At 39.4% G+C, this 21,348-nt stretch overlaps 1 protein-coding gene across 4 annotated transcripts in view; it reads left to right on the top strand.

The window, feature by feature from the left end:
- The window catches only part of iffo2b (intermediate filament family orphan 2b), a 50,577-nt gene extending 32,342 nt beyond the window's left edge, over nucleotides 1-18,235 (top strand). The window contains exons 4-8 of one of the 4 annotated variants that reach the window (XM_077602699.1): nucleotides 519-680; nucleotides 4,057-4,196; nucleotides 7,987-8,158; nucleotides 8,234-8,332; nucleotides 13,435-18,235. In XM_077602699.1, the coding sequence (XP_077458825.1) occupies nucleotides 519-680; nucleotides 4,057-4,196; nucleotides 7,987-8,158; nucleotides 8,234-8,332; nucleotides 13,435-13,668 (807 nt within the window). In that variant the 3' untranslated portion in view covers nucleotides 13,669-18,235. Of the gene's footprint in view, nucleotides 1-518; nucleotides 681-4,053; nucleotides 4,197-7,956; nucleotides 8,159-8,233; nucleotides 8,333-13,434 lie in introns of all 4 variants that reach the window. The other 3 variants (XM_077602697.1, XM_077602698.1, XM_077602695.1) reach the window with 3 other exon arrangements.
- Nucleotides 18,236-21,348: the final 3,113 nt, after the last annotated feature.

Below are 21,348 nucleotides of genomic sequence, written 5' to 3'. Positions count from 1 at the left end.
TTGAATGGATTTACCGTAATGCTTGGAATGTGCGGGGAGGCTATTTTTAGGGTGAACGTCCGCTGGGTTGATCACAATAAGCAGCGTGCCGGCAAGAAATAAAACCATTCAGTCAAGCGGTCAGGGCCATACAAAAATTGAGTTTAGTGCACAGACAAAACGCACCGACCATTTTGGAGCAAATTTGAATGTGCCCTGTAGGTGTGAAATTACGGTACTCGGAATTCTCTATCATAATTTGAAGGGATAAAACATGGACCAAATTGTCAATGCTATTTCAGTGAAATGACATCAGAAAAAATAAAACAGAGGGCATTGGGATTTTCTTCACATCACACTGACAAAATTCCTAGAACCCCTGCTTTAGAACTGATGAAAACAAACCGTTTTCCAAACAGAATTTCACTTACTACGCCTGTCATTATGATATGCACCAGAAAAATTAGCTCAACAGCTACCTGTCTTTTGAATCATTCCACAATGAATGGAATTGACAGATCGTTTACATTTTCATGTAGCAAATGTCTGACCTGGACTCCAAAATTCAAGAGAAAGCACGGCGAGTTGACATGGACATCTGCAGACGAATTGACATCACAGCCAAGCTGTGCGATGTAGCGCAGCAACGCAACTCAGAGGACATGTCCAAGATGTTCAGCAGCAGGGCACTGCCAGAGAAGGTGAGTCCTTAAACAATGGTTTTTTTGGAAACAAAACTAAGCCCCTAAAATAAAATAAAAAAAATGATAGAAAGTTCTTTTACAATTTTTGATGTTTTTTTTTAATTTTTTTAAAATTGTTTTTATTTGTTTTTAAATAGACCAGACCAGTGTTCTGGACACATAATTGTTAGAAATACCACTGAATTTACTCAGCCTGGCCCAACACCTTTTGTAGATCTCTAATTATCCCAACTGCTAAGATTACCCGGTGCAAGCAACATTGTTGCAAACAGACATATACGTGTTCTCTTAAAGTTATATAAACACCAAAGTCTAACTAGCGAGCTGTCTTGTTTACCGTACTTACTCTCATAGAAACCGCTTTTGTCGGACCAAAAAACAATGACTGAATCGAGGGTACGGCTTATATGCGCATAAAAACACAACATGCATGAAACTGCAAGTTGACAACGCCATGACGCTATGACGTCATGCGGCCGATACGGTAATTTATTTCAAAATAGAGAAAATATAAACAGATAAAACTAAATAAAATGTATTTTGACGTCTATGAATATAATTCAAGCAAAAAATAAATTGTATCTTTCATAAAACGTGAAAAACTCACTTGTGCCAGTCACTACTCGCTCAGGGCGTCACCATCTTACCGTAGTTAAACGTGCTCTGACTGGCCATACGCGAGCACACTTATTTGTGCCTGCTATTGCTCGCCCAGGGCGCCGCCAAATTACCGTAGTTAAACATGCTCCGGCCGTAGCTTTTACCATGTCAGCACATCCCAATAGTTAAGGCTGATCGAAGGTCTTGCGGTCGATCGTTAAAATATAAACCTTGATATCTGCGTAATGTGTATTCCATTATTGCACCCAGAGACTTGGTGAACACTCCATATACCGCTATGGGCATATTTCCTGGTTGTGCTTACGTTACTTCCTTTTTGAATTTGTCTACGTGCAGACAAGACCCTCCCTTTCAGAACACAGAAAGGAAATGATTCTACATTTGCGATTATGAAATAAAACCAAATTTCGCTTTGATTTTTTTTCTTTTTATTTCTTGTTCGAAAGTGGAAACTACAGACACTCCCCTACTTACGAACGAGTTAGGTTCCGAGCGATTGTTCATAAGTTGAATTTGTTTGTAAGTTGATTCAGTGCTATATTTTGTATTATAATTTATGTTTAAGGCCTATATAAGTATATTGAAGGTTTATATAAGTGCATTTGTATGTTTAAGGCTTGTATAAGTAACACGCATTGGTTTGTACTGAAAAAAACATTTAATAAAATGGAGAGAATATGTACAGTACTAGAGAGAGAGAGAGATTTATGTATTAGAAACTGGCCGAAAGAAGCGATCTAACAACGATTGCACAGTTTTCTTCTTTTTTTCATCATAAATGATGCGGTAGCACTGTATGGCATCATTCAATTGATTTGCAAACTTTTTGCAACGTTCAATATTTGGGTCCTGCTCCTCGATCTTTCTGTTTATAAATGGTACTGACGGTCGAACGATTCAAGTTGTATATGTGCAACGCTCACCACTCACGCGCATCAAGCTTCGTTATTATTGCCACTCGTTTCAAATGAAATGGCTCGCCTCTTCCTTGCAACTCCCTCAATAGAAGTCTTTCGCTTTTTACCAACCATATTCAATAATGGATGCACGAGATATTTAATGATACAAATGAAAAAGTCTCTTTGCGCACTGGAGATACGTTAATGCACTTCCGCATTGCAACGAATTGGACAAAAGAAGGTAGATGCTGGGTGAGCTGAGCCCTCACAGCGCCAGGCGTCGGTATTAGCGGCGGAAAGAAGCACTACTCGCAAAAAAATACAAAATCGAACTTACGAACATTTTTCGACATAAACGCAATTTGCAGACATGTTCGTATGTACCGTTGTTCGTAAGTCGTATGTTCGTAAGTAGGGGAGCGTCTGTATTGGAGTAATATGAACCATCGGAGAAAAAAAATAGATATTTCGACATTAGAAGGAATATGGCTGCCACAACATCTTAAACTTCTGGTAAGAAAATTGTAATTTCTTTAATTAGAAAGCATCAGGTTCTCATCAAGATAGTTATTTCTTTTTTCAAATTGAATACTTTGATATTTTGCATTCACTAAGACAGACATTAACTTGATATTGACCCTAATAATATGCTTTTAATTCATACAGTATCTCAGAAATACCGCGTGTGATGATTTTGGTACTCGGACGTTGCGACGAAAGACGTTTGGTCCCCGGACGTTTGGTCGACAGGACGTTTGGTCGACCGGACATTTGGTCGACCGGACGTTTGGTAGAACGGACGTTTGGTAGAACGGACGTTTGGTAGAACGGACGTTTGGTAGAACGGACGTTTGGTAGAACGGACGTTTGGTAGAACGGAAGTTTGGTAGAACGGACGTTTGGTAGAACGGACGTTTGGTAGAACGGACGTTTGGTAGAACGGACGTTTGGTAGAACGGACGTTTGGTAGAACGGACGTTTGGTAGAACGGACGTTTGGTAGAACGGACGTTTGGTAGAACGGACGTTTGGTAGAACGGACGTTTGGTAGAACGGACGTTTGGTAGAACGGACGTTTGGTAGAACGGACGTTTGGTAGAACGGACGTTTGGTAGAACGGACGTTTGGTAGAACGGACGTTTGGTAGAACGGACGTTTGGTAGAACGGACGTTTGGTAGAACGGACGTTTGGTAGAACGGACGTTTGGTAGAACGGACGTTTGGTAGAACGGACGTTTGATCGCCGGGTTGTTACTGTTGAAACCAGCTCTCAAAATTATAATAGAGAGAGAGAGAGTGAGTGAGTTTAATATCTAATATCAAAATATCAACAGTATACTCTGTCATAATTTGACAGCGAGCGAACCCGGCGACCAAACGTCCGTTCTACCAAACGTCCGGTCGACCAAACGTCCGGTCGACCAAACGTCTTTCGACGAAACGTCAGGTCACGGATGATTTTCCTTAAGATTTTCCCTTCAAAGTAACACATTTGTACTTCCTATTAAAACTATAAATATGGAGGTATATGCGAGAAATTGTAAAATTAAACAATTTTAAGGCAATTTTAAGGGTGCTGCTTATATGTCATCAAATATCATGAGTGTAGCTGTTTTGTCAGCTAAAGTTGGTTAACTTGATGCCCTCATTCGCAGTCCGTTCGATGAGTGCGTTAACATAAAAGCGATGCTTTCTTTTTATGTAATCGTCGAGCTTTTGCGAAACGTCAGTTACAAATTTACGGAGCAAAAAAGAAAGATGAACATTTTTGATCAATCATGCTTTAGCATTTACTCCATTTAGGTGAAGCCAGTGTGTAAGATGTTTAGCCTTCAATTTAAGTCTTTTTAGCAGGGTGCCTCAGCGTGCTGCAAAAGAAAAGAGCGTAAGGAGTTGTCCGACGAGGACATTTCCGAGATGGATGCACACCCCAGTCCTCTGGAGGAAGACACTCGCAACATTACAGATGAGATGAAGCGCATGCTCAACCAGCTGTAAGTAACTATCACACCACCACACCCATGTGAATACATCTGCACTAAGACAGCATACTGTTGTGTACTGCAGTGTTCTCAACAATAGGCACTTAACTCTCTCTAGTGTTTCCATAAAGTATTGCAATTTCACTTTTACCAATTTCTCCAAACAATTTTCCAATAATTAAAAGTTAAAGGGATATTATTCATATTCTTTTTAGTTAGTTGGTTAGTAACACTGCTAACCTGTTCAAGACCAAGGAAAACCAGGGCACAAAGAAAAAGACAACCATGGAAAATGGGAATTGAATTATTCACTCCAGATGATTGTTATACCTTCAGTTAGTAATTTAGACAAAATTAATAAGAAATCATATTTATCTTGAGCACTCTCGCTTCTCAAGTGAATTCTGCGTGATCACTGGTTTCGCGGTCATAAAAGCTGCTACTGTACATCTCAACTGACTTACCATGGAGGAGGAAAAGTGTGAATTTGTTTTTTTCAGTTAAAACAAACTTCAAAAAGGAAATAATGTTTGAGCTGCGCACTAGACATTTTGCCAATAGTGAATGAAACATGCGGTCGCGATGCACACTAAAATTGCCGCGAAACTGTCCGAAAAGTGAAGACTGCTACTAGAGCTGGGCAATATGACAAGATTTGTTATTTTTTGGTTAAAAAAATTCAGTCTATCAATAATTATCACTATAACTATTACATCTGTTTTCTTTCAAATTTGAAACTTCAAACTTCTGTGAATAAGTAAATAAATTACTTTCCTCCTTATTCAAATATGAAAGTAACTGTCACCTTACTTTATTAGAAAAGAAAATATAAAATATGATGATTTTGAAAAGTATTTTTGGTTCTGTTGTGTAGTGTAGATAAGACAACTCCCTCCTTGCACTATGAAAAGTAAAGAATAAAACCTGCAGAAATTTTGACAGGCGTCTTTAATTTTACAAATTTGCCTTTAAACCAAAAACTTGCTGTGCAATATGAAATAAATAAAATAATCAACTGAAGACATCATCACCATTGGCAAGTATTTGCAGCCTCACAAAAAGAAACTACCTGACATATGGCCATTTTCCCCCAAAAATAAAGAAATATTTTTTTATATGTTTTAGATTTTTGCAATGTTTTCGGAACATTTACATAGAATGGGGAAACACCTGAATATCAAGTGAGAAAAAGATTACACGCTGTCCTCCTTTGTGGCCAGTGGGTTAAGGACATTTTCAATAAGACTGCCTTTTACACAGGTGTTTATAAGGAATTTAAAATATAAAAGTAAGGAAACACGAAGGAGAATTCACTTGGATCTTTTAGTGGATTGGATCAGTGTTGTCCAGCATCTCATAATCACTAATTTTGGCCATGTTATTGTCCTTTTACGTTCATCCTCCATGTTAGCCTCTATTGCTAACCTAAAAACACGTTTCCTTATCATCCTCTTTGTCTCCTGAGCATTGGTCTGGAACTAGCGTGCATCTCGCAACAGCTCTGTGCTTGTCGGGTGGTGTAAAATTATCACAATTTTATTGAAAGTTTTTATAATTATTGTTGATAAAAATTATTTCAATTAATTTTCGTCATCGTTTTATCGCCCCGCACTAATTTCAACCGTGTGCGGTCGTTTGGGTCGCGGTCTTTTGGTCACCCGGACCCAAACAACGGCCGACCAAAAGACCGACGACAAAATAAGGTAAAACAACACGGTCTACGCATCAATAAAAGCCAACAATGGCCCTGAGGAGTTTCACTGAGCGGACGTGTGAGTGCATAAGAGTTTGTATGTACATGAGTTGTCCCCTTAGGAAGGGACGTCAGTCAGGGTCTTAACAAGTTCTCCAACAAAACACAATAAAAGTACGGGAAATTTGGAGCTTTTCTTTAGCCTAATAATTAATAGGGCATTAAGTATGACTAAATAATAATGTGCAGTTTGTATTTAGGGAATTTGAGCAATGATTTAAATGGTAATTATCAATAACCTTCCGGGCGACCAAACGACCGAGTACCAATTTCAACCAGGTAAATTTGCATATACAAGGGGCCAAGACAGGGGGATCTTAACTGGGCAGTTATTTTTTGAGACACACTCTGCTGGAATTGGTTCACAGCTTGTTCAGGGTTGAAGCTATTCATTTGTGTGCCCCTAATATGTACTCTCTCCACAACTGTACTAAAATGCAAAAATTTTACTACCTAGGTCAATTTTGACAAAACAAGAAAGAATAGGTTTTTATTTGGCATATTTATAATTATTGAATGAATTGAATTGAATGCTTTTATTGTCATTATCCAAGTATAATGAGATTTGAAGCTTTCACTATGTAATGCACAAATACCAACAACAAGCAGACAAATAAATAATCAATAAATAATAAATAAATAAGTAGTCCAAGTGAGATCAGCAGAGCGGCGGGGCCTTGTTCCGTCTGAAGTCCAGGATGAGTTGCATGGTTTTGGAGACATTCAGTGCAAAGTTGTTGAGAGAGCACCATTCGCTGAGTCTATGGACTCAACGAGAGAGAGAGAGAGAGAGAGAGAGAGAGAGAGACTTTTTGCACGGCAACGCGCTCGTAACATAAAATAAACAAATTTAAATTAACTTGGATTACGATACAGACACACTCAAAAATAAATGTAATCTAACCTTACACTAAACTTAATTGTAATTTTGTTTTACATTTTTGTTAGGGTTTCTTCTCCCGCGTTGGCTCTATTTGCCCCGCCTCCAGCCTAACTTTCAGCTGCAGCTAAAAGGAACCTATCGAGGATTGTTTGCTTTTGTCTTCCCTTCAAAATATTGCCAAAATCATGCACACAAATGTCCTCACAATAAGATAACGCACGGCCACTTGCCAACGAGAAGTAGTATATACTCCTCTCGTACTATCGAGGAAGCTCCGCCATTCTGCACTGACTAACGGGAATAAAAAACACAGAAAACATGCAAAGCTCCGCCCAGTGCTTGTAGAGACATTACATGAGGGACTTGCGATGGGAAAGACAGTGTCCATGATGTTCTTATGAGCAGCCTCTCGCATCCGCTGTATGCTCGTATAACAAAATTTGTCTCGTATCTCAAGATAAATATTTGCTCAATTTTACTCGTATCTCAAATTGCTCGTATGCCGGGGCACTCGTATGTCGAGGTATTACTGTATTATTATTATCAATGACATTTGTCATTTATAATGTAGACTGATTTGTTTTTGTTCAGTTTAATACATTCATCAACTTAATCTTAATTATCAAAATTAGAGACATAAATTGAGCTATCCAGTTGAGACCTTTTTGACCTAGGTTGCAACCCTACGTCACGTGAGTTATGGCTTATCACAACTGTGTATTCAGAATAAACAGTATGTATATATATATAAAATGTATCGATAGATATTTATTGGTTTTCCATTACATCAATTTTAAGTCACAGGTGTTGCCCACATACCTTTGAGCACTAAAGGGCACCAATAATTTAAGTATCACACTAGAGTGAGATGTAAATTTATGTGTCAAAGCGGCAAGAAGTGAAACTGGCAGAGATCATTTTGAGCATTATTGACTCGTGATGTGATGCACTTCCTTGTTTGATTGAAGACTGTTGTGGGCTATATAAATGTTAAAAATGTCTCTGTGCTGACTTGTCTTTTCTAACACTTATTTTACACAGAGATTCAGTTTCTTCTTTGCATATCATCTTTGCTTAACCTTGCGTCACTAGTTTTTTCCTCCCCTTCTTTTCCTCCCTTTCTTCACCCTATCCAGACATTGTTCAGATAACCCCTCTGTTGCTAGGCGTGAGACATTCGACCTGGACGATGACTGCGACAGTCTGACATGGGAGGAGAACGAGGAGACACTGCTGCTGTGGGAGGACTTCGCCAACTATAATGTACCATGCGGCATTATGACGACAACGGCACCGCCCTGCGCCAACACAGTTCCGGGCGACATGGGCACAGAACCAGTGGGTCCTCTCATTTTCTGGAAAGAGATCGCGTAGATGATTGATGAGCCTAATTTTTTTCCTGTTTTCTCCAAGGACTCCCAAGACGGAAGCCTCGGAAGCCTTATTGATGAGACAGAGTCACTCTTTATCAACAGAGAGAAGGAATACCAGAAGACTATCGGTCAGATCGAGGTACAACTTTTCCTATGTAATTATTTTCACAAATTCAGATACAGTATTCATGTGTTTTTTACCTTTTCTACAACACTAAGATTTTTCGTATCCAGGAGGTAGACATTCCCACTAGTTCAAGTTACATTTATCTAATCCTTAGATGCATAAATGGGTCAAAAATGACTCAGTGAGGTTGTTTTCTTGAAATTCCTTCGTAATGAAAAAATGCTATCTCTAAGGGTTAAATGCAATTAAAACTAATGTCTCAAATGGCCTAATGGGGCCACATTTGACAGAAAATTATAACATCCACTGATCTGAACCCCAAAAGAACAATGAAAAAGCCCAAAACATTACATCAAAAACAACATTAAATTCAATTTGGTGTGAAAGAGGTCGCCAAATGTTTTTCTCTTAGGGCTTCTTTCAAAACAATCAAAGGGCCACCTTGAAATCCTTCCACATTTCACTTGTTTCACAGAGGATTTAAATTGTCCATAAACGATAGTGTTTTTAAAATTCAAGTCCAATCCAATTTGACTGAAGGGCTAGCAGCGATCAAGCTCACGCTATCATTACAATGAAACGGATTTGATGTTTATAACTGTCGGTGACATTGAAAGATTTAAGGCCTACCAGCAACAAAATAAACCGTGATTTATGATATTATTTCTTTATCGACATCCAGGAACACCCTACTCTCCAAGAGTTATAACGATATACAATGGTACATCTATTTACGAACGCTTCTATGTACGAAATATTCAGTTTACAAACAGCCTCCATAGGGGAAAAAAAGTCCCAAAATATGGAAAAAATCCCAAGTTACCAAACATCAAACAGAATCAAAGACACCAAAATGTAAATACACTTTCTGCATCCAGTATTTTCTTTTATTATCGTGGTAGAGTTATTTTCCCATTGGCTATCGCAAAGACCTGGCCTCCGATTGGCTAGAAGGAGCTGCCTCTCCATTTTGCCAGAACAGAGGTTAGCACGCTGTAGAGAAACGCGAGAGCCAGCCTGTGAAGGAGTAGTGTCCACCGTGTCCGAGAGGGGTGAAGGGTCCCATTCCGACCCAGAAAACAGTGCTCTCCAGGTGGACGCAGTAACCTGCAGGAGTTTGACCAAAAGCCCCCTTTCCGGGCACTTTTTAATCTTTTCCCAGGACCCTGGTGGTGAGTTCCTGATTCATGTTCCTTAGACCAATGTTTCCCAACATTTTTTGAGCCGCGGTACACCTTTTGCATTGAAAAAATCTCAAGGGACATCACCATCTGAAAATCTTTTCATTTAAAACTGTCGCCTTTATTAAAAATAGTCATTCTCATCAAAGTTTTATCAGCAGGAATCACATAAACCTCCAAAATTATTATTATTGCAATTTCCCCCGGCACACCTGACCATTGCTCACGGCACACAGGTGTGCCGCAGCACAGTGGTTGGGAAACCCTGCCTTAGACCATTGTTCATCACAAAGTTGTTTCCTGAGTTTTTCTGAGTGTGCGTAACATAATTTGGAGTTGTTCATCTATGTTTGGGTGCGTGAATGTAGTATGTTCACTCAGCAGTCACTCTCAATTCCACCCCATTGGAAAATGTGTTTCCATGTCTTATTCATTTTAATAGATTAATAAATAGCATATTTTCACACTTATACAACGCATCGTGTGATAGGGCGCAGGCTCATTTGCGGGTATATTTTCTGTTTTTGTCAATACATTGGATGCCTCGTCCAATAAGTCGCTAGCGTGACACTAGGCTAGCATATGTTAGCCGCTAGCGTATGTTGTGCTAGCCGCTAGTGTATGTTATGCTAGCGTATGTTATGCTAGCATGTGTTATGCTAGCGTGTGTTATGCTAGTGTATGTTAGGCTTGGACCTTTTTTTAAAGACAGCACGAGCAAAACTAATTTTGATAATGCTTTATTGAGGTCAAAGGTACACTCTGATATAAAGAGTTCGGCCTTTAACATGGTAGGCTCCACTGTCAGCAGTCAGAGTTGTGTATTCCGGGAACTTGATTCCAGCTTTGTGCTGGCCGCCACTTGAGCCCAGTCATCCACAATCCATTGTAACTCGCGACATGCATCACTCCCAAGCCTTTGATTCTCCTCGCTGTTATATCGGCATCGACAATTCATTCCAAATCGTCACGTAACTCGTGCGAAGCTGCCTGCCCGAAATACAATGTTGGCCATCCGTTAGCAAAGCTGTTAAATTGTGTTCGATCCATGGATTCAGTCCATTTTGCAAGCGTTCACACCCGCATTGTGTTGTCATTCACGTCAGGCATTTCCTCTGTATAGCTCTGATATGCTGTTTCTTTAAGTATTGAGTGTTTTGAGGGTTAAAAGCGCTGCAAGCACACAGAAGTCAAATGCGTTGCCACTCCCCTGGGATGTTTTGAATGGATTTACCGTAATGCTTGGAGTGCAAGAGGATGCTATTTTTAAGGTGAACGTCCGCTGGGTTAATCGCAATAAGTATCGTGCCGGCAAGAAATAAAACCAGTCACTCAAGCGGTCAAGGCCATTCAAAAGTTGAGTTTAGTGCACAGACAAAACCCACCGACCGATTGGGCACATCGACCATTTTAGAGAAAATGTCACTTTTAAGTGCACCCTATAGGTGTGAAAATACGGTAATTATCTTATCTTTATACTAGTGATTGTCTAGGGGTGATATTTGGACATTTGATGTATATCGGTATAAGCCTTTTTATTATATCCAACCGGTCGATTTGAAGAAATCAATTCAAAACGGAGTCATTTCGGCTCAGATACAACCTCTCTCTTGTTCTCTCTTTCTTTCTCTGTCTTTCTCTCTCTCTTTCTCTCTCTCTCTCTCTTTCTCTCTTTGTCGCTTTCTCTCCTTCTCTCCTTCTCTTTCTCTCTTTCTCTCTTTCTCTCTTTCTCTCCTCTTTCTCTCTTTCTCTAACATAAACAACCAGCTGCTTGTTAAGTCGAGGCATTTGAGGTTGTTGCGACTGCTATGCTTCAATTCGCAGCGACCTTTATTGGTAATAAACACACACACAGACACACCAGCACCAATGCAAATTTAGCCCCTTAACCTTCTGTTGCCTTGCACACAAGGGGTAGCCAAGTCCGGTCCTTTTCCATATCTTCCTCTTCTACCAGACCTGAATCAAATGATCAACTCATCAGCAAGCTATCCAGAAGCTTCATACCAATCCCGATTATTTGATTCAGGTGTGTTGCTGGAGTGAGACATGGGAAACAGACTGGATAGGGGCTCTCGAGAACCGGATTTGGCCACCCCTGCTCTATAAAGTTGAATTGTACATTCAATTACATACATCAACCTAATCTATGTTTTAACTGATTCCTTTATGACAGACAATGGTGCTTTTAAGTTGACATGTTTTGGCGTATTACTTCTGCGGGCGGCTCTGCTTCTTATCAATTTGTGATATACTGTGGCTCTTTGCCTCGTTTTTATGTTTATCTTATTTTTATTCTCTCTTAAAACACACTCAAATTCATCACGCCCCATTCAAAACAAATAATAAATTATATTTTAGAAGTAATGTGGCAGATTGTTTTTTTTATGCTGGTTCTGACGTAAGGGACCACCAATCATCTCTGCGGGTGTGTCTCTTTGACTCTCACAGTTTAAAATTTTTGCTCTGTGTCTAACTTGTTCGCTACTCCTGGTATATACAGTGGTACCGCTACCTTCTACTTACGGAATTTTCGGCTTATGAAACCCTTTGCTATGCAAATTACTGTTCCAATAAACAAAAACACCATCCAAGGTACGAAATCCCCCAAAACGTAAATACATTTCCTGTATCTTATTTTATTTTGAAACTGTTGCGGACCCATTGCGCCCTGCATGACAATCTTCCTACACTTTGCTACTTGGTTACTGGTGCCAATGAAATGAAGAAGTGGCCGCTGTAATCCATTCATGACTGATATTGCAAGTTGTATTCAATGCAAAGTTATTTTGAATTCATAATTTAAAGTTTTTTGGGGGGGATTTGTGTTAATGTTCATTTGTATGTGTGCTGACTTTTGCCTAATGTTAGCTTTCTCCTTACACTGATGAACCTAAACAAATAGAAAATGTTTTTGTATGTTTGTTATTCATTTTGATATGTAATTTTCTTATTATCTTCTGTAATTGTTGTGTTTTTCCACACTCTTTCATACCAAATTGCGACACTTTAAAGAGATTAGTTGGATTTTTTTTTAGGACCAATTAGAGAATTTACATATAAAATACTCCTATTTACGAAAAATCCAAATTTTGATACAAGTTCTGGAACCAATGAATTTTTGTAAGTAGATATATATAGTATTGGTACAACCAAGGTAATTCAATCAATTAATCGCATTGAATTATCTTCTGCCCCCTCGTGGTGTAGCGGTTCACTCGCCTGACTTTGGTTCAGGCAGGCGTGGGCTCGATTCCTGCTGGTGTAGGTATGATCAGGAGTGCAGATGGTCGTTTGTCTCTCTGCTTGCCCTACGACTGGTTGCGACCAGTCTAGGGTGTAGTCTGCCTTTCGGAAGACAACTGAGTTAGGCTCCAGCAACCCCCGCAACCCTTTTCGAGGATTGGCAGTATGGAAGATGAATGAATTAATGAATGATTACTTTCTGTGTTCTATGTAAGATTATTTATGCAAAATGAGATATTGAAATTCTAGTTTCCTACGTTGATTAGAAATAGTTGAGTGGCACTGTTGAGATGACAAGCTTCATCTAGTGGTAAAGTAAATAAGTGCAACAGAAGGTAAGCTGTATTTAAGCTTCTTTCATTCAATTATCTTCCACACCACGTATCCTCGCAAGGGTTGCTGGAGCCTATCCTAGCATAGTTTGGGTGAAAGGCAGACTATACCCTAGACTGGTCAGTTAAGCTTCTTGTGTGTGCCACATTCAATTATATTTTTAGAATTTGCCATGGACCCAATCCCCCTCTAAAAAAAAAACGGGCAGCAGGCCACAGTTTGGTTGGTCCCAGCGGTGGGATCAGAGAAGAACAATTGTTCCTGAGAAACTAAAATTGTAATCCTGTAGACCTGCCTAGGTTGTTAGTGGAAGTTGGGAAGTGGGCTTACTAATTCTTCCTCACATGGGTTCAGGTGGAGTTGGCCACCGCCAAGAGTGACATGAACCGACACCTGCACGAGTACATGGAGATGTGCAGCATGAAGCGTGGCTTGGACGTACAGATGGAGACGTGCCGGCGCATGATCAAAGGTGGCAGGAGTTCGCCGTCGTTAAGCTCAGCGGCCAGCAGCGACTCAGGGAACACCGACGAGATCCAGGATGAGATTTCAGACAAGGATGGGGATGCTGAAGTCCCTGTTAGTTGATGACTGCCCGGGTTGGTATGAGAAAATATCACAAAAAAGAGAGGGATGTTCACTGTGGTCGGCTCAGAATTTTGGTGCTTCAATAACTATTTTGTTTAGACGGTCGTGACGGTTGTCACAAAGACAAAGGGGTGCTCTTTTCCCTCAAGCGATGGTATTGGGGGTCTGTCCTCTATGGAACGCTTCTTATGTTGAGAGATCGCTGTTAAAGACCAGCACAGTTGATTTCCGTATGAACTATTTTGAAAATCAGGTTTGTGGCATGTCAAATTGTCCATGCTGGCATAATTTTGCACTTAGTAAGGAAAGCAAATATAAATGAAGTAAAACTACTTTTGAACGTCAAGATTTTGGGGAGCAGAAACAGGAATGAATAAGAAAATGTTTTTTGTGAAGTTCCCGCTTCAGATGGGGCAGCAATGTGGATAGCACTTCCTTAAAGTCAAGAGGTCCTTGGTCCCAATCTTTGGTTAGATCGTCTTGGGTAGGAGTTTACAATAATTGAATTTTTCGTGTGATGTGGTTACAGTAATCCCTCGATTATCACGATTAATGTAGACCAGACATGGCCGTGATAAAGGAAAAACCATGAAGTTGGGTCACCTCATTTAAAAATAAATAAAAATACAAAAAAAACCAAATTTATATATATATATATATATATATATATATATATATATATATATATATATATATATATATATATATATATATATATATATATATATATATATATATATATATATATATATATTTGTGTATATGTATATGTATATGTGCTGAGTCCTAGTAGCAAGCGGAGGACAAAAATGTAATTAACAAAAAAACAATTCCCCACAGGAAAAAAAAAAAAACGCGATGTAGTGAAGCCGAAATAGTTGAAGCTGCGATAGTTGAAGCCGCGATAATCGAGGGATTAATGTATTCTAGTGAGTTTTACACCCAAAAAACAAGTACTTTAAAAAAAGAGAGTAACGTTAGTGTGTTGGCTGCCAGTCACCGAAACCAATTAGACATTGTTCGTAACCATGAAACATATTTCAAGGGCTGTACATTTCTGAAAAGTATAAATCAAGACATGGCACATTGAACTTTCCATTTCACTAATTAATAAACAATTGAGTGTATAGATTAGAAAATTCCATTTTCATGTAACTGATGCATATAACATTTCAAAATTGAAACGAGGTTTATCAGATTACATCCACAAATTTGGGCACCATTGTCATTTTGTTTCATTAGAAAAACTGTATTTAAGGTGAATTAAATCTTTAAATCTCAAGCAACGTGTGAAGGCCTAAAAAAAACTCAACATCAGGGTTTAGGAAGGCTACAAAAACCAATGACTGAAATTTCACCTTTCAGTTTACATTGTGCGAAACAATGAGAAATAGAAAACCAAAAACAATACCTATTAAGCCAGAAGTAGCTGGTCAAGGAAGATATTGGAGATGCCAAGGCGAAGGATGGCATGAATGGTCAAAGACACCATAACAATTTTGCTGCACATGGTGTAAATCTGAATTGTTCGACATTTTAGCGTACTCTATGGAGGGAGAAGCCAAATGAGAGACTCATGAGTAAGAAGCCTTTTCTTTAAACATGACAAAAACATACCTGCTCAATGTAACGTAAGTAGAAACAGGGCTAGATATTTTATCAATAAAGCTTCCAAAAATATTACTCAATATCTACTCTGGCAATCATGCAAGGGCCCAAGTACAATGTACTAGTCATATCATTGAATGAAATATGACATTGACGATCTGGAACAGGCAATCCTTAATAGGGAACCACAAATTTTAAGGGAACTGGAGATGTTTTGTAAGAAGGAATGGGCCGAAATAGCTCTGTACAGAATCCATATATTCATTGAACGTCATAAGAAACGTACGTTTTTTTTCTGTTGGGGTGCCCAGATTTTAGCACCTGTATATATATTTTTAATGCATCGTGCATATTTCAGTTACTCCTATAAACTTGCTTTTACTACAGAAAAATTAATTTGTCAATCTGTTTTTTAATATATACGTACAAAGGAAGCTGAAAATCCAAATTACCAATGATTTTTAAAAAGGAAAATAATGGAAATTGGTGCTATATAGTACGCTACGACCGTGTGACTTGATCGAACATGATCGATTATCTTTTTTCAACGTTAAAGGCGTTCAACGGATTCAGCAAAAGCCTATGCTGAAAGACGAGTTTAGGATTTTCTGACCCTGGTTTGTGATTTCAAAGAAGGTTTCGTGTTATGTTAAAGGTAGTTATTGTATGTTTTGCTGATGAAAAGGGGGGAAAGAGCACAACCTTTTTGTTTTTGAAGCAACAGTGCACTACCGAGATTCTATGCAATGAAGCTGGCCTTGCATTTAGATGAGCTTCCTTCTTTCTCTCCGATAACCAATACGATGAGCCTTCTGACCAAAGTAAGTTTTTTACAGCGCATATGCTTTCTTCAGGTCTTTCTGTGTGTATATCAGTAGAACTTTCCCCTTTTCCCAAGAATATCTGCCTTATATCCATAATCAAACAGAAAGCAAATGTTTGCATTCAGATGTAAAACGCCCATACAAAGCCTTGTACATCACACTGATAAACAATTTCCAAAGGTTGGAAATAATTACACATATCCAGGACATGGTCAAAACCAAACAAAGCGCTCGAACCTCAAAGGTAAAAAGGACATATCTTGAGGTCCTGTGCAAAATTGCCTTCATCTTTCATCATCATTTCATTTAAAGTTGTGTTTTAATCCATCACGAGGTCACATTTTATTCTTACAGTACATTGCACACTCCCAGAGGCCTTTTAGCTGATGCAGTGGAGGCTCCAAAGGGCTCTTTGATGCTCGTTGACTTTCAAAATGTTCCCTTCCCAAAACTCAATTATTTATTCAAGTAGAAAGAAAAGTTCACCCTGGTAAAATAAATCTGAAATAACCCAAAACCTCTTTTGAATAAGATTCTACATTTCATTGTAATATTCTACTTCGGAGCTTCCACTGTATATTACACAATGTGTTGTTTAGTGATGACAACGCTAGTTTAGCATCAAAGATGATACGCAGGGGCGCGTTTGAGGTCTCCATGGTCTGTTTGTATTGATTTTATGGATGTGCTGAAATAATTTCAGATCAAGCCGAATGTCAATGAAAAAATGTTTTTTCTATGCGTGTTTGTATCTGAAGAAATACTATTTTTTGTAGCACATTTTCGTAGCTTCTGGATTAAATTAACATGGCATGATGCAAAACTTTTATTTGCAATTTTTTTAACTGCATTCATTCACTTTGCCATATTTTGATAACCATGTAAATAGCTTAAGAAGATCCCGTTCAGTACCGTATTTTCTTGCATATACGCCGTATTTGTCGCAAAAAAAGGATGACTGAATCGAGGGCACGGTTTATATGCGCACAAATTAGAGTTGAAATTAATTAAACTGCAAGGTGACAAAGACGAAACGCCATAAGATAATGCAGCTGATACGGTCATTTATTTCAAAATAGAGAAACGATCAACAGATAAAACGCTAAACAAAATTTATTTCGACGATCTTGAATGAAATTCCAGAAAAATATCAACCGTATCTTGCTTAAAACATGAAAAAAATACTCACTTGTGCCTGCCATTGCTCGCTCAGGACGCCACCATCTTACCTGGGGATGACAAACTAGACCACTACGGACACACTTCCTGGTTGTACTGCTCACATGACTTCCTTTTTGAATTTGTCTACGTGCAGGAACAACCTTTAGGAATGTGCAAACCAGCAGACGATCCTTTGGATTCAAACTGTATCTCAAATACCACGTGCGATGATTTTGCTTAAGATTCTCCCTTCAAAGTAACGCATTTGTACTCCCCATTAAAATCATGAATATGGAGGTGAAAATTGTGAGTCAGGGGCGTCTTTACAAGAGAAATTGTAAAATTCAAGGATTTTAAGGCAATTTTAAGGGTACGGCTTATACGCGGAGGCGGCTAATATGCGAGAAAACACGGTATGTTGAGACGAGAGTGACTTTCACTCGCAATATACTGCACAACATATACACATTGTATATGTTGATGTATGCATGTATATAGTACATGTTATACATCTGGATCATGTTTTATGTGTTCAACTAAAAACCAGCAGGCTATGTAACAAGGCTGGTGATTGAGTTTTGCAACAAAGCTGTGCAAATGTGTCGCTGTGTAAATACTCAAAAGCAGGGATATGTATTTATTTAATGTGCAAGGGATGAGAATATTTCATACTAAAAGATTTTTATACTAGACGTTTTAAAAACTGGTAACATGGTCAACTTTTTTTCTTAATTGAGTGTAACACCCTTTTACGTAATTACCTCCATGATGTAGTATGAGGTAGTAAGTTTTTTCTTCATGGCCTTATAATGAAACATCACTTTAATTTTGTTTCCACCTATTTGTCAATATTCTGCATTGTTTTTTTTCTTTATGAAACTAAGTATTCATGTTTTCATGAGGGTCTGTGGCATAAACAACGAATGTAGTCAGTCAGTGTTGGGGATAAGATGAAATAAACAGTGAGGGGTAAATATTGTTTTTGTCTTACGTCTTTTGGAAATACCAAAAAAAGCATTCTTACGATTTACTTTGAAGCAATGCTACAAAAAAACTTTATTAAAAGGTGCATGTACTGTTTGAATCAACATTTTAAGATCACAAACGTTCATACAAGTACTCAAAAAAGTATGTTGTATGAAAAAAATACACTCAATACTATTTACCCTCTGAAGGTAGGTGTCATTTACCAGTATAAACATACCTGTACTCAACTCATTTGCTGATGGCGATAGACTTTAAATCAATTTTAACTGGAAGGGCTGGGAGTGAATGATCACTCAACCACAGTTATTGGCAGCAAATGATTGAAATCGTTCATATGCTTGTTTGAAGCACAAATTTGAGGGTGTATTCACACTAGTAGCTTGCTGTGGCTCACTTTCACACTGCAATTCTTGCAAGTCTCATGACTTGACAACAAACCCACAAAGGTGCAAAAATCGTTCAATAATTGGACAAAACAGCACAGACAGGGTAACACTGTTACATATAGAAGTACTAATAGTAACAGAGTTGTAATGCTGACAAAACAACATTTAGCATAATGACTAAGGAATCCTGCAAAAAGGTGTGTGATTTCAAGACTGGTTCGTACCAACGTGTGGTGACTCTTAACACATGGACGCAAAACCAGACCAGCGCCAGAGTTCGCTGGTTTGCATTCACACCAGCCCAAAAGTTCCACGCCACAGATTTTTGGGTCTAGTCCAGACCAAACAGTGCAGGTGTAAACACGCTCTGTTACGACTCCCCCTGATGGTAAGATATACCAGGGAGTCGCAACTACCACAGCAGAAAGATTCAGTCAATGACGAGCCGGACACACACTGCAAGTAGCATTTAAGGATAATTTATTTACAACAAAAGTCCACCAAAACCTGGACAACTGGACAATATAGGGGAAGCAAAAGACACTAAAGGGGCACCCTCAAATAAAAAAGGTTAAAAAAAACCACCCTCCCAGACAGGTGTTCAAATGAACACCCACAAAAATACAGGAAATAAGGCTTAAGGGTGCCACTGTCAGAACTGATGTAATAAAAGTCTAGACAGGGGAATAAACTACATGTATAAGTGCAACAAACTATATGTATACCCCAGGGTGTTTAAACTTATCTCAAGTGCCCCTATGCAGCCCAAAATAATTAACTCTATCAACATAAATACTCAACACAACAATGAATAGCGTATACTTACAATATCAGGTGAAGCTGGGGCAAACAAAACTTACTTAACTCTAGACCAGGGGTAGGGAACCTATGGCTCGGGAGTCACGTGGCTCTTTTGATGGGTGCATCTGGCTCTTTGCTAACCTGTGAGCTAAAATATGGAAATCACTGTTGAGAGAACTGAGATATTACCTTTAGAACTGCTTTAATCTTCATTTTTTTCGCAGTAGACTCTTCTGGAATGCACCCTCTCACTGATTAGCAACAGCATAAGAATCTTTTAAAAGATATGCAGTTTTTTCCACTTTAAAAGTGGTGAAATTACCCCCCCAAAAATGAAAAGGCACTCGTTTACATGTATGTATTTTGACTTTTAAATTCGTAGTATGGCTCACAAGGAATAACGTTTGGAAATATGAATTGTTTGTGGCTCTCTTCGTCAAAAAGGTTCCCGACCCCTGCTCTAGACAATTGGTGCCTTCTAAAGAAAAGTAAGGACTCCACTGTCTTAGCAACTGCATGTCAGACAGTCAAGCCCAGAACTGAAAAATAAGAGGGTTTAAATAAGGACAGGAAGTGGATCTTGATTGGAGGAGGGATGATTGGGAAGTAGTCACAGCTGTGTTGGCCTGGGCAGGGCTTTGCCACAGGGGTGGAGCCACCTCTCCATGTACCTGTAGAAGAAAAAGAAACCAGCACAAAACAACACACCCTACTACATAGTGTGTACCTAGGCTGACAGCCGTTACACGCTCTGAGACTGATCACTACGTTACTGCTTGGATTTGCCTTAATCTCATCTCATTTCATTTTCTGAACCGCTTTATCCTCATTAGGGTCGCGGGGGGTGCTGGAGCCTATCCCAGCTGACTTCGGGCCAGAGGCAGGGGGCACCCTGAATCGGTGGCAAGCAGATCGCAGGGCACAAGGAGACGGACAATCATGCACACTCACACTCAAACCTTGGGGCAATTTAGTGTCCAGGTCTGGCCCCACTTCTCATAAATGGAGTATGCGTAGACAGGGTCCAGTCCTTCAAATTCCTGGGTGTCCACGTCACGGACAAGCTCTCCTGGTCTACCAACACCACGGCAGTGGTGATGAAGGCCCAGAAACGACTCAATTTCCTGAGGGTACTCAGGAGGAACAACTTGGACACTAAGCTTCTTGATAACCTTCTATAGAGCCACTGTGGAGAGCATCCTGGCATACTGCATTACAGTGTCGTACGCTGGAAGCACGGCAGCAGACCGAAAGGCCATGCAGAGGGTGATCAACACTGCCCAGAAGATCATCGGCTGCTCTCTGCCCTCACTGGATTACATTGCCAGCCCTCGCTACCTCAGCAGAGCCGGGAACATTGATAGGGACCCATACCACCCTGGTCACAACCTGTTCCAACTCCCCTCCCTTGAGAAGATCCGGTGGACCTTCATTTGTTTTGAGAACTATCGACTTCTCACACTGTTGTTCACACCGCTCCCTTGAGAAGATCCGGTGGACCTTCATTTGTTTTGAGAACTGAGATGCCTGTTGTAAATCTGATGTAATAAACAGCAAGAGAGATGCGTCTAACGGGAGAATGAATTTGGACGAAGGCGCGTCAGGTTCGATTCTCTCTTGCAAGAACACCTCAGATGAGTTTCATGTCTCTTTTATTTGTGCGTGCATTTGGGAATGCCTATTGGTGAACCTCTCACATAGGGACAGTTTTTTTCTCCACAGCCATCAGGACTCTGAACTTGCGTTAGCATGACACACAATCCCTTCTGTGCAATAACTTCGGGGTCTGCAATAACAATGTGCAATATCTTAGATTGTGCAATATTTTATAATTTACCTTGCCACGATGTGACTTTTTATATTTTTATATTACCTATGTTTCTTTCTGCTGGGAAAACACACTTTGTGGAGTA

The sequence above is a fragment of the Stigmatopora argus genome, chromosome 6, assembly GCF_051989625.1.
Source record: "Stigmatopora argus isolate UIUO_Sarg chromosome 6, RoL_Sarg_1.0, whole genome shotgun sequence".
Taxonomy (NCBI): Eukaryota; Metazoa; Chordata; class Actinopteri; order Syngnathiformes; family Syngnathidae; genus Stigmatopora; species Stigmatopora argus.
The sequence above is the reverse complement of the archived record's forward strand: the minus strand, read 5'-3'. Positions and strand labels throughout refer to the sequence as shown.